This window comes from Corvus moneduloides, chromosome 10 (genome assembly GCF_009650955.1).
Source record: "Corvus moneduloides isolate bCorMon1 chromosome 10, bCorMon1.pri, whole genome shotgun sequence".
NCBI lineage: Eukaryota > Metazoa > Chordata > Aves > Passeriformes > Corvidae > Corvus > Corvus moneduloides.
Genome location: NC_045485.1, coordinates 12,221,762 through 12,235,642, shown reverse-complemented (window position 1 = coordinate 12,235,642; position 13,881 = coordinate 12,221,762). Strand labels below are relative to the sequence as shown.

At 37.6% G+C, this 13,881-nt stretch overlaps 1 protein-coding gene across 2 annotated transcripts in view; it reads left to right on the top strand.

Moving 5' to 3' along the window:
• SLC9A9 (solute carrier family 9 member A9) overlaps nt 1-13,881 on the top strand; it is a 178,552-nt gene that overhangs the window by 76,204 nt on the left and 88,467 nt on the right. For both annotated transcript variants that reach the window (XM_032119758.1, XM_032119757.1), the window contains exon 9: nt 4,218-4,306. In XM_032119758.1, the coding sequence (XP_031975649.1) occupies nt 4,218-4,306 (89 nt within the window). The remainder of the gene's footprint in view (nt 1-4,217; nt 4,307-13,881) is intronic.

Sequence of the window (13,881 nt, the reverse complement as noted above, 5' to 3'; positions counted from 1 at the left end):
CAAAGTTGGGACGAAAACTGGTCAGTTTGCTTTTAGATCTTTTGAAATGAAGCTGTATTTTTATCTATTCCTTCGCTTCCCCAGAAGGCAGAGGTTTCGGGGGTTTCTTTTTCTAAATTCCCTTTTGTACCACCAAAAGACCTGACAGCTGGAGACAAATGTCAGTTTTAGTCTCTCAAATTAGCAAATTCTCAGGATTTGATTGTGGCCACTCACAGGTTTGCATTAAAAGCACATTGCATATGCTGCTTTTCTCCGACACTGCTTTCTACATGTTTGTGAAATGATGTAAAAAAAGATTTTGCCTTTTAGTGAGACTATAGGAGCTATTTTCAGATTAGCACTTTTAAATTAATTTCCACACTATCATTTTAAGGCTGACACTATCAGCAAAATACTATTAAATATACACATTCCTCTCCTATATTTTTTATATTAAATAAATAAATATATAAAATATTAATATTTATATTACTAGCTTTTGACTTAACCATTTAATCTACATGTATTTGTAAAAACTAAAGTAAGTTCCCTAGCTGTATTAGCAGCTAACAAGCTGTCTCTATTCCTCTGTTATAAAAAAAATCAAATAAAATGGTAGGATTTTTATTTCTAATAAACCTCTTCAAAGAGGTTGATCTGCAGCTGAAAGTTTACTAGTCACTAAAATCATTTTTCTGTGAAGTGTCTCATTTTCTATATTAAGAGAAAAATTTCAGTAATCTGTTAATGAACACAAGAAGCTGTATTGCACTTAAAAACTGACCACCTATTTCAACACTACACATTCCCTGCTTACTTTAAGTTAGCCTTTTGTGCTGCAATTGCAGTACTAAATGTCTCAGTAATTGCTAATTTTTCCACTTAAAAATATAACGAGTGAGCTGTCTCCAACAGTCTGAAATTGAGGACTAGTAAAAGGGCCATACTGCTTTATCTGCCTCCCAACATCTAATGGATGCTTTCTGTTTACAACTCCAGTATTGTCATTTTTGCTCTTACCTGTTTCTCTCCGAAATCAAGCCCACAAAAATCACCTCGTTTATGTGCCATACTCTGTCCACTCAGTATTTTGCTACTCAGCTTTAACTTCAAAATCCAGCTTTGTTAGTCCTACAAAGAAATCCAGATTGCTTTTTCCTTGTAACTAAAGAGTTCTGTGTTTGCTTCTTTCAGTACTTCTCTTTCCTTTTTAGTTAACATGTAATTGGTCATTACTCTGAAGTAATAATTTTTATGGGTAATCATTACAAACAATTTTCTCCAAGCCTTTTAATGAACTCTTCATTGTGAGAGGCATGGCTGGTACATATTAAGCTTTCAACTGTAGCAATTGAAATATTCTACTGCATTCCCCCAGTCTTCCCTGGAAACAGGGTATCTGGTTTCTACACTTGCATAATTGCAAGGTTCAGTTCATTTATTCTTATTGCAAAATCAGATTTAAGCCATTTTATTCCTCATGACACCCTCTCAGTTCTCTCACTACCCATAATTAACAGTTTCTGAGCAGTCAAAACCAGTTTATAATCACAGTTGAATTAAATAGTCAATTTTCAAAATGCAAGACTTGACACCCTGATGATTAATAGAGAAGAAACTGCATCAGAAACTCTTATCTCCATTTTGGTTAGTGAGCCTGGAGCTGATGATACTTAGCCACATTACTGATTTGCTGTATTTTTAACTGAAATGTCATTGTTTGAGCATCCCATTGCATATTATTAATGCCTTGAGAATTTTTAAATTCCCCAGATCAGTTCTGCACAAATACAGTTACTGAGAAAAAAGAATTAGACACATTTATGAGAGCAATTAGACCTCACAAAAATATAAACTCCCTAGAATGTATTTATGCAGTGAAAATCTCACCACTCCCCACATTATTTACAGTAAAGTTTTAGTGTAGCTAGAAAAAAATAAATGTCAAAACAGACTTAAGAAAATAAATATTAAGAAACAAAGACACATGAAAAGCTCAGTGGAATTTCTCTTGGCTAAAGAGTCAGTATTCTGTAGAAGCAGAACAGGTAAATTTACAATATAAAGAGAAGCCAGAAGCAAAGAAAATGTCCACAGTGGTTTGTGGGGGGAAAAAAATATATTTGTTTCCTTATTTTCTCTCTGATGCCAGTTGTCCCTTGTGCCAAATCAACTCAGAAGTATTTACTCTATACTTTTGTCTTCCATCAAAGGCATATTAATGCCAGGCCTGAGTTCTTCCCAGAAAAAAGAGGGGCTTGCAAGTAAAGAAAATTGGATTTTTTGCCCAATATTTTCTCAGTTAGCAATCTAAGGAGAGTCTAAAGAAAGGCATAGTAAGGTAATGATTAATTTAACTGGTATGTGACAATTCACAGAGCCCACACACAAAATCTTCCCCAAATAAAATAGTTTCAGCATTGTCTAAATTATTACTTTGATTTGTTTCCTTATCTGTGCTGTGTCTCAGGGCAGGAGGATATTTCACCTGCCTCAAGGGCCCTCTTGCTGCTAAAGTTCAAACTTTTAGAAATTTGGATAAGCCTGTTAAAGAACCTGTTGAGGCACCAGTGCTTGAGGCAACTGACACTAGTTCAGTGTGTTGCTATCCATTTTGTCCTGGAACTCTGAAGCCTGGCCTGCTCCTATTAATGCTTTTGAAGTAGCAGATTGTTTGTACTGGGTTTGCTGTGCTAGAGGTGCCGTGCTGCACATTCTCCCCTGTTACTGAGCCCCTTCTTGCTGGCCCTCATAAAGTCAGGAGAGTCACCATCCTGGAGAAGATGGAGGAAGCTTTATCCAGTTTCCAGTCCAGGACTGGAGGAACAGACTGAGATTATTTTCACCATTCCACTTCATGCTCTTTGCTTCCAGTAGAGCTGGTTTATATGTTTCAGTTCATGCTTGTTTAACCCTATAAATGCCTAGAAAGCTGTAGTACAATCACATCACAAGGATGAATAGTGCCTAAACCTGGACAGGCATCTTTCTGCTTGCTTTGTTGCCTCAGACTTATCAGTATAATGTCAGTACACGTGAGCAGCCTGTGAGCTAAAATCTATCTTGCAATGTGCAGAGCAGCCCATGAAGAAGCAAAACTAAAAGGCTAATTAAGGCATGCTGCAGGAGGCAGGGAGGAGGAGGGCTGAAAGGCACAAGGACTAAAGCACTGTGGGGTGGATGGTGGAAAACTGTGTATATGTGAGCCCTGGAGACGCTGGGCACACAGCGATCCCACTGTTGGCTGGCTTTGTGCCCAGCCACTCCACGTGCCTCAGGAGGCATGTGTGGAGGGTTTCAGGGAACGACGATCAGAACGGACATGAGAAAGCCCTGAGCTGCTGTGCAAATAATTACCTATGTAGACACGCCCCGAGTTTAACAAAAACACAGAGCTTTCTTCCTCCATGGGCATCTACATATGGCTACTGATGGGCACTACTTTTTTGTTTGCTTCCTGTGTGAGTTTCTCCTGCACTATCTGTGTCCAGACTTTACAATCTTATCAGCTACTTTAATTACAATACTGCATTACAATGATGTTACTCTGTGATTCTAGTGAGTTAGGACCAGGGCCAGGGAAGAAGTATTGAAAAATATCACTATAAAACAAACTTGTTATTATTATTCTTGACAAACCTGCTTCCCTGCTCCTCCAGCCCTTCCAGAAGCTGGGACTATAACTGCTGCCATGTGTCTACAGTCACTGACCTGGTTGCTCTGGGCAGCACAGCTTGCAGCTGCCAGAACAACACTTTTAAGCAATGTGATGTTGTTCTCCCTGATATTGTTACCCACTGCTTGTGATGAGCTACAATCAGGCACAGACTGAAATTATTTTACCCTGTTGCAGTCATTCAGTACCAAGTGGTCTCAAACCATTTAAATGTAACAAAACTACTTTTTCCTTTCCTATTCAGTGCCTGCCAATTTTTTTCAAATAATCCAAAGTGCTACATATTACAATTGTTAGTCCTGCATTTACAATTACTGTCAGTTAGATTATGGTTGGATCATACCACGTATTAATTGAAACAAGTTTTCTACAGCCTTTGTATTTCCAAATACACAACAGTGGAAATGTTATGAAAGCATGATTGTCCTTAGAACATATCTCTCAAATTTCTTTCGTTATAAGAAGCTGTTAACAGATTAATTTGCTTTTTCATGCAGCCTTTTGCAAGCCTAAGTAAGAAAACAGAAGAAGCCAACTCTGTTTTTTCTTTGCATTTCAGGCATTGTTGCTGTCCTATTCTGTGGAGTCACACAGGCCCATTACACCTACAACAATCTGTCACCAGATTCCAAAATGAGAACTAAACAGGTAGGGCATGGAAATAACTGATATCTTGTCTTCCACTGGTGTAAGGAATAACAGTTACTGGAATATAGCTGGATGGGATTACATTAATGCAAAGCCAGAGGCTTATGGCTTCATTAGGAGAAAGACTGGAGATTACCTGGATAAGCAAAAAATATAAGAATTTAAGAATCTCTTCTTCCCAAGAGACCTGAAATATCAGACATGTATGGAAATAACAGATTACACCAACTTCCATACAAAAATTCTTCAAAATTAAGGAAATCAAAGAGCTCTGGTAAGTAAGACAGAAGTGGTCTGACAGATTGGATCCCTGTCGATTTTTGCAAAGGGACTGTATGAAGTGCAGTCTGCCCCACAGATTTAAGCAATGACATCATTTAATTTCTGTTTCATTAAAAATGGTCATAATTAGAAAGACAGAGATTTTTTCTTTCCATTGTGTTATTTAGAGTTTAGAAAGAAATGTGAAATTTGATCATCTGGTTTGTTTGAACAAATGACTAGTACAATTGTAATTAATTTTTAAAACTTGAGGCGGTTCTCAGATCTATGGCATTCAGAGTTCAAAATACTTTTCAGCATAAGGAGTAATTTTAGACAACCCTGTCACCACCTAGATACTGTAAGAAGTCATTTAAATGCAGTTTTCTTCCCTTTTAATGTTGACTCATATGTCCCAAGAACCCCGGGTTGTAGGAAATCTATCTCCTAGAACAAAATGGAAACACATGGTCCAATACTATAATTTTCATGATGCAATATGGTGCCTTTTTCAGCAATTCCTTTCTTTTAAGTATTGGAAATTTTACATAGAAAATTTCATCACTTCTTGCACATCTCAATTTAATCAAAAATCCAATTTTCTATCAAAAACAGCTTGATAGAAAAAAAGTACTGGCCACAGTATCCGTTCAACTGTTAGAGTCTCACAGATTTTAAATCACAGAAAAGTTTCTGGTCAGTACTCCTATAAGAAAGTGTTAGCTATTGAACAGTATAAGTCTTTTCAATTGTATTTCTTCATACCAGCAGAGGCTGATACTTTCAGAAAGTATTCCAGCAGAGAACTAACCTTTCTCTGATAACTGTATTGTAAGAGAACATTGAAATCCATTATAGAATTGTTTCTGTTTTGCAGAAAGACTAAATTACATGTGCCACTACTCCCTTTGCATATAACTTACAATTTGAATAGAAGGTTTTTTCAGGGATTCATCTGCATGTTTTAGTGATGCCTAGCCTCCGAGGGAGACAGAAAAAGCCAAGGTTGTGATATTTTTAATCACCTATGAAGCTTTTCAGCTGCAGAATTAACTAATATTTTGTTTAAATGCATCCTGGTTTTTTTTCATGCTTACTCTGTTATTCCCTCCTATTCAACAAGTGCAAAACAAAATAGTGAAAATAAACCAGATTTACCCTTGAACACACAGAAAAGAGATTATGTGTTTCTCTATGGAGCTCTGAGTTTTATGTACTCTTTCCTATTCTGTTTTTCTCTTCCGCATAAGCCCTTAATCCTCGGCCTCCTTTGCGATACGGTTCAAACATTGTTGTTGAATTCCTTTGAATTCTTCTAATTTATTTTCTAATCCAAATATTACCCTTTCATATGCAGCTGTTTCAGTGAGACCTCCACTGCCTCTTTCTTTCTCTCCTCCCAAGAATTCTCTTCAAGCAAATTTAATAAGCCACACACTAGGCATTCTCATAATCATATATAACGTCAGTGCAATTTAAATGAATATTGTTGCTCACACAGTTGGCTTTGCTCCCAATCTAAGTCATTTTTGTTACTCATTACTGGCCAAAATCAAGGCTGTTCAGTTCTTTTATAGAATTATTCCAAAGCAGTCTCTCTCTTTTGTTACAGTATGACAAATCTTTCAGTAAGGAGTGCTGAACTGTAATGCACACTGACAAAAGAGTGAGTTAAGGCTGAAGCTGAAGCTAACAAAAATCATGGAAATTAGATTCAAAACTGTAAATCAGATTGCAATAATTGTGTTAGCTGTTTTTAAACAAATAGCTTTTCTTTACTGCTCTGCGTTATTTTCTTTACATTTTTTACTTGCTTTTAATATTTTATGGCTTGATGGTAAAATCCAGTATGCAGTGATAGAGAAGGTATTTCTGACCCTGGTCCCAGCTTCTGCATTTCCCATAATGCATCGTCATTTGCTCTAAAAAAATAAAAAGGTTTTCTTGGGTCATTGATGTAAAATGAGGACTTATCTACAGTTCTTAAATGAGAATTTAAGAACATCCATAAAAAAGGCCTGTTAAAAGATGCCATGTAATTATTAGTCGCCATGTATCCTTTATTATTCCATCAATCACTGTTTAACATTCCATGAAAGAGACATACTAGGTTTCAGGTATCTGAAACTTACAGAATCTGAAACTATAAAGCAACATTAATTATTTCACAAATAAATGAATTATTTTGACACTGTCATAAGTAAAGTAATATAACAAAGATTTAGTGAAAATGGAAGCTTTAGATAGTTTTCATTCAATTCAATTATCGCCATTTCATTAAGTATTTATAAACATTCTGTGTGTTCTTACAGACATTTTTTAACATGGGTGATGTTTTATGGCAGTATTTTTAAGTCCTCATCCTTGACCTGACCATGGTCATCATGATTTTAACAGTGAGATTGACCCTGCCCTCCATGGCAACAAGGTTAGGTCAAACAGAGTGCTCCTGAATTTCAGGCACTTAAAGTTTAATTTATCCAATGTATCTTTAGTGAAGGAGAAGATGAAGCTGCTGGGATCTGATCGAAAGCTATCTGATTCTGAGCAGCTTTCTTTAGAATTATTTACAGCTGCTATCTGACCTCACGTTATGCTGCAGCCAGACAGTTGCTTTTAAATCTTGGGACATTACAGCTCAGATTTTACATTAGGCTTCAGATGTACAGCTGGGCTGGGTTGATTTGCTCTGCTACAAGTCAGTGGCTGGGTAGGGTGTTGTGAGATAAATAGAAATCCCTGGTTTGTTAAAAGTGGGCAGAGTGTAAATCCCTACAGGTCACCCCTAGAAAGGGATGCACTGTGTTTCCTATGGGAAGATAAGACATTCCTTGGTTTCTTTTGCTCTCTGCCCTCTATCACTTTCACTCAAATGCCAAGCTAAGACGAGCACATTTTCCTAGTGGTGGAGTACTGACTAATAGCCATAAATATTATCCATCATACTTATGAGTTGAATCATTTGCTGGTTATGTTCCTTTAACTCTGGGGAACAATTGCAATGATAAGAATGGGTCAGGGCAATACCTCACTTTGGTTGAGTGTGCAAGGGTATAGAGAATTCTCTTTGCAGCCAAAATAGTGTCAGCAAGTTATAAATTCTGGAAAGGGAATTCTGAAATGCATCACCTATGGAAGAACAGTCAGGGAACTACAAGAATACACAGGAAAGCATGTCCAGCCAACGAGGGAGTATGTAACACTCTGCCCTGCCTCCATTCCCCAGTCTAAGCCTTGTTCTCATGGTAACCTCTGAAACTGTTGGTGAAGGTTGCTTTCTCACATTAGATGTTGTAGCCTTTCTAATCACACTGGAAGTTAAACAGTTACTCACCTGTTTTGCTGCTCCTGATAGCAAACCCATTAAGGGAACAGCTGCATTAGAGACAAGAGCTCCTGGCCTGATTGTTCAGCTGCACAGGGCGTGCTGTGTGCACAAGATTCCAAGCTAAGATTTCAGTGGCACTTCACCTCCAGGGTTTAACACAGGCAGGAAAATGAGGTAAAGATACACCAAGAGAGCTCAGTGGTGCTTAACTTCTGAGTAACTTTACCAAGACATGTCTCACGAGGAGGCTTGAGCAAATCAGTTTGCACCGGAGGACTGGAAGTTCAGACTGATCTTGGGCTTTGCTCACTGATGGACATAGTACTGATTGCTTCAAATTTTAATCTCCACACTATAAAGCAGACATGATTATCTCTGATTAATACAAGTCATCACTTTGCAGGGGAGTGGCTAATATTTCCTGGAAATCCCTGGAAAATACATGAAGCTTTCAAAATGTTCCTAGCTCATTGATGATGCAGCTACATGTCTTCCAACAAGGATGCTGGCTAAGGATCAATCAGCTGATTGCTGGATCAGAAATTAAGCTGCATTCCAAAGACACTTTTGTGTAAAAGGATTGTGGTTTTAAGCATATTAATTTATTATAATTAATCACTTTAATCAAAACAGGTTGAAAAAACAGTCATAAAACATGTTTTTAATTTGTCAAAAAACTGCAAATCAAATCATTATCGTCCCTTGTCCCTAATATGTTATAGTATAGTCTCAATATAGACTTAGAATAAAAAAATCATTGAGGTAGGAAAAGATTTCCAAGGCCATCAAGTCCAATCATCAACCGAATACCATCTGCCACATCTACTCATTTATTGAGCACTTCCAGGGGTTGTGATTCCACCACTTCCCTGGGAGCTGTTCCATCCATGATTATAGACTCACTTTAGAAGCAAAGCAAAACAGTAGAGTAAAAGTAAAGTATGGCAATGGAGGTGTCCAAATCAACTGAAAGGGGAAAAAAAAAATCAATCAGAGGAGTGTTACGTGAATGCCAACAATGTTTACTAAAAAGAGCATTATAGGACTAAAGGCAAAGAGGTGACTGAAGTCACTGTATCCAAATGAAGCACCATCACTGGGATCTTGACATTCTACTGCTTTTCTGCTGGCCTATGTATCTTGTAAACCAGGTACAAGCAGACCTACAGCCAGCACTGGAACTACAAATCTCCTATCTCTTACAGATACATGATACTGTCTTACAGGACTCTTCCATCAGCTGTCTCTTGACAAGAAAATAAATAATGCTCTGCAAATTCTGCTTCAGCAACAGAATGATTTCTCCTGAGTTTCTTGTTAAAAGCACATGCCAGGAACTGCGGCTACTGTTGTTATCTTTCTGTGAGAGAAGGAGAGCAGCTGGGAAGAGATGACGGTGCACTACCAACACCCAAACTGCGTCGATCTGGTTTGGGAGGGGTCCCACTCCAGATATCCAGCACCCATAGTGTACTTGGGAGAAGCAGCCCTCTAGCTTCATTGGGAGCTGCAGCACAGAATGAAATGGTTTGGTGCCTTTATCTTAAACCCTCCACAGTCACGCTGGACATGTGTGTGCTCTGGGGCTTTGGTTATGCTATTTGTGCGAGTGTTTAAAATCAAAGAGAGCTGGGCTTGCTTCTATAGCACACAGCCTATACTAATTTATCTCTGGTTAATGCCTACTATTTTCTATTATCAAACATCGGACTGTTTATAGATGATGAGTTTATACTTCTAGGAAGAAAAGTACACGCACAAATGTCAGGTTATAATGGCTCTTATAATTCAGACTCTTAATTTATAAAATATTTGATAGTATTTCTAGGCTGAGGAAAACCCTACTTATAGCAAAATGTCCTAGATTGTTAGCAAGGCAGAACTACCACAAAACATAAGGAAACACAAGGATAATTCTCATCCTTTTGAAATGAGCAGCCTAATTGACAGCTGTCGTGATTCATTCAGAAACTCTACTTAGGGAAAAACTACCTTTAAGGCACTGCAAGAGGTCAGATATTTCTACACAAATGATTGGCAGAAAGAAAGACTGAGAGAAACGTTATCTCTCAGAAAGGTTACCACTAGTACCAGATTCTAATCAGTCTTTGCATCTGTGCTGCGCAGGAGGAATCTGTTTTCTCAGCACACCACAATCACAGTGCTTACAGGAAAATTTCATACCAGAATGGGGGTTTTACTATCTTCTAAGGTGTAGAGCTGGTTGTCTGATATGAGATAATGTATTTGATGGCTAGTCCTTTGAGAGTAAACTGGAAATTCTTTTTAACTAATGCATGGCTTTCAGGTCTGGCACTCTTCAAAAATACACAAGAGACCTTTGCCTAAAGAACCCAGTAAAGCCCAAATTCTTGGTTAGCATTAAATAGGCTGCATGCATGAAGCACATTTATCCATTTAAGTGGAGACTGACCATAAAAGTTAGCTCTGATGGGCGCTGTCACACGGTTCCCCTTCTGCAGCTGGACAAAAAAAAAAAAAAAAAAAATCCCTAATTTCCAACCTCCTTGAACTCCTGCAAGTTCAGACTCAGAAGTGATAAAGACTGAGGCTTCAGGTACTGCTTCTTAGGAAACAGCACAGGTGGCCAACTAACAAGGGTCAATAGAAAAATTGAGAAGATGCTCCTTTTGATAACAAGAGTCTGAAAATCAAATAGCATTTGGGAAGATTTAGTTGTACTGGAATAGCATTAGAATAGTTTTGCCCATATTTTAGTCAGTTTTGCTTAAAGTAAATACTTTGGAAATGAATAATGTCAGGGAAAGACCTTGCTCTTGTCTTATTGCATTTCACCCAGATTTTTCCTTTTTTTTTCTCCTTTTTTTTTTTGAGACAAGGCCTGTAGAAAAAAATCTTCATTTTGCAGCTGTTCAAAAACACAGAAATGCCCCTATTGTTTTTCTTTTTGAGAGAAGAAAAGGATAAAAACATAAAAGGGTTGTAAGCGCAGTTTTTAAAAGAATGGCTTATGCAATATTTATCTTATGGTTATTAAGAACAGATACTGGCAATTGTAACCTATATTGGAAACAAAATAAGCCAGTCTTCTACACTTCTAAAAGTGCAAAAGCTGAGGTCTCTAGACATTAGTTATCATTACAGCTCCAGCCTAATACCCTGAAAAGAAGCAGCCCCTCATTCTTGTCCTGTGCTTTCCCTTATAAGCTCCAGTTTTCCCTCCCGAGGCACTGATGAGCTCCAGCAGTGTCACGGACGTGCTGGCTGAGCCCTGTGTTCCTGATTGCAGAGCCAGAGCATCTCTGCTGAGCCCCTGGGTCTGTTACAAACAGCCTGCCCTCGTTCAGCAATTGCCTTTTTTTCTCTAATTGAATATGCACCACATCCATAGTGCTTGTAATAATTATTACCTTTAAAATGGATTGCAATTGACAGGAAGTGTATAATGAATTCCAGTTCTCTGCACAGCTATTTTCTGTGTTTAGCAGTAAAAGCTGAAGATTGGAAATGTGCCAGGTGCATTGTTTGACCAGATGTATCATAAGATCTTATAGAACCCTGTAGAACAGTGTAATGCTATAAAGAAAGCTAAAGCTGCTTACTGTATGGGCTTAACAAGAAAAATCATAACAACACAAGAAAATCTTGATTTCTGCAAAAGGAATTATACTAACATGTCTTTCAATCTGAAATTCTTAACAAAATCCCTCATTATCTGACTGATGTTCCTGATTACTTAACCGTGCTAAAAGAATGTTAATCTGCAGTCTCTTTACATGCAACTTCCCTTAAATTTATGTGAAAATGCTGTAATTGTTTCCTCTCTTTCAGCTGTGAGCTACATGATGGATGGTAAACAGCTAGGAAACATTGCTATGAGTAAACCAATAATGGTAGACTTTATAACTCTGGTGTATCAGTAATTACCTGCATAATTTATGGTTTATATCATACATTAGCTGCTGTTCTATCCATAATACTGAAAATATTGGGTGTCCATATACAGGAATCTTGTTAGAATATTCAGCTCTATACTTCATTCTGTAGTTTCCATTTCTCTCTGTCTTTGTACACCTGCATTAGCGATTCCTTAACTGAGAATGTCCAAATGTGCTCTGGCCTCATTAATTCCCATCAAGCATGTGTCCCTTTGTCATCAGCATTTTATGAGGAATATCATATTCTAGTATCTTAAACACACACACACAGAGAATAATAAAAATGTACTTTGGACCTAGGAAGAAGAGAAATTCTCTTGAAAAACAAAGAAAAAAACATTTTCCTTCCTTTTGCTTAAGCACAGAAACTGGAAAATAACATGCTCAAATGTAATTCATACCCTGAAGCAACCCAGAACTATAATGAAGCAGTATTTCTACAGAGAAGCTCATCTTGTTGAAAAATGATGTCATTTTTGATGCTGGTAGGCTAAGGAACATAATACCATATGCAAACTAGTTTCCAAATGGCTTCATTAAAGTTTTTACAATCTGTTTAAACATTAAACATTTTCTTTAAATATTAATAAAGATCTTAGATTGTTAAGGGTGTAGGTTACTCTTTACAGCACAGAATCAGATGCCAGCAGTTAGCTAACATATACCAAATGGAATGATAACCGATAGGCCAAAATCTCTTTGGCATATGGAGAAATGTGTAAGGAACTTCCGAAGTGAGACTCGTGCCATAGTTTCTCTGAAACTGCCCTGAGTCACAAATGAGGCTCTGATATGTCTTGCTCTGTGCAGCAGAGTCAAACTGCTTGGGGCTGTGTGAGCTGCTGCAGAAGCCAAACGCTGCCTTGTAGAACTCTGCAGATTGTTACTGTCCCTCTTCCCACAAGAGGTTTGAAGAGCGACCTCTGAAATATTTCTCCCTACTTCAGGTAGCTAGCACTTATCTCTAGTTTTTAAGTCTGCAACCATGCAAATACCCAGCCCTGTGCCCCACGTGTGGAAATCTAGTTTTGTGAAGTGAATTCCCTCTAGGTAGGTAGCCTGTGAAATCAAGCCCATCCTAATTATTGCCACCCTCCTCATCACAGCAACTATGGAATGCATAAAGAGAAAAAGAAAACCAGAATCAGTCTAGTCCTGGGCTAGGAACATATTGTCACATCATCAACATGTAGTGCTGAAACAGCAGAGTGCACTTTAACATCCCATACTTGGAGTAAATATGGTTAACTTTAGTTCGAAGTATGGTTTATAAAAATCTCATGTTTTGTAAAAGTAGACAATTATTACAATTCTTTCAAACATGTAGTCAGTCACAACTCCCTCACGTGAGAATTTGTGACAAGGATAAAAAATAAAGGTAGGATTCTTCCTTTAAGTCTTTCTTAATTTTTCATACAGGTAAACTAATTTAGTAGAGTTTTATATAATGAACCAAAGCCCCTTGACTTTAATGACATCTGGCTTATTCTATAAATGAGCAAGTTCTAAATATATGTAATAAGAGAGGTAAAACCACTCAGTCTTTTACTTAAAATATAGTTAAGTCCTATGGTAATGATTTCCTCTGACTTGATAACACTGACACTTTAGATTATTTTAGTACCGGATTTATCAATAAATTCTTCAGTTATGGAATAAATCTCTAGAAAAAAAAAAGTCTATTTTGTATTTCTGTGCATAGTACATTATACTGCTAAATTGGAATGCAGTAAAATTATTCAGCACATAGGTTAAAATAGTTTTTAATGTTGAGGATATTAGTAATAGGTTCCTTAATTAGCACCCTGTGTTGCCTTACACTTGCATGAGTGTGTGTCACCGTGTTCATAATTGCTCTTCCTGTGAGGCCTGTGTTTGGAAACACAATTAAGATGCTATTTCTGGCATGGTTGGAGAGGCTACGCTGGGATCTTTAGAGAGCATCGAGCGTTCTGCTGCAAATGTGGACTGACCTCACCCAAAGCAGTCTGCATGGTTTGGGAGCTTTGCTAGCTTTTTACTTCATAGTTTTTTAAACAGCAATGATTTTGCTCACCCAGAGAGCT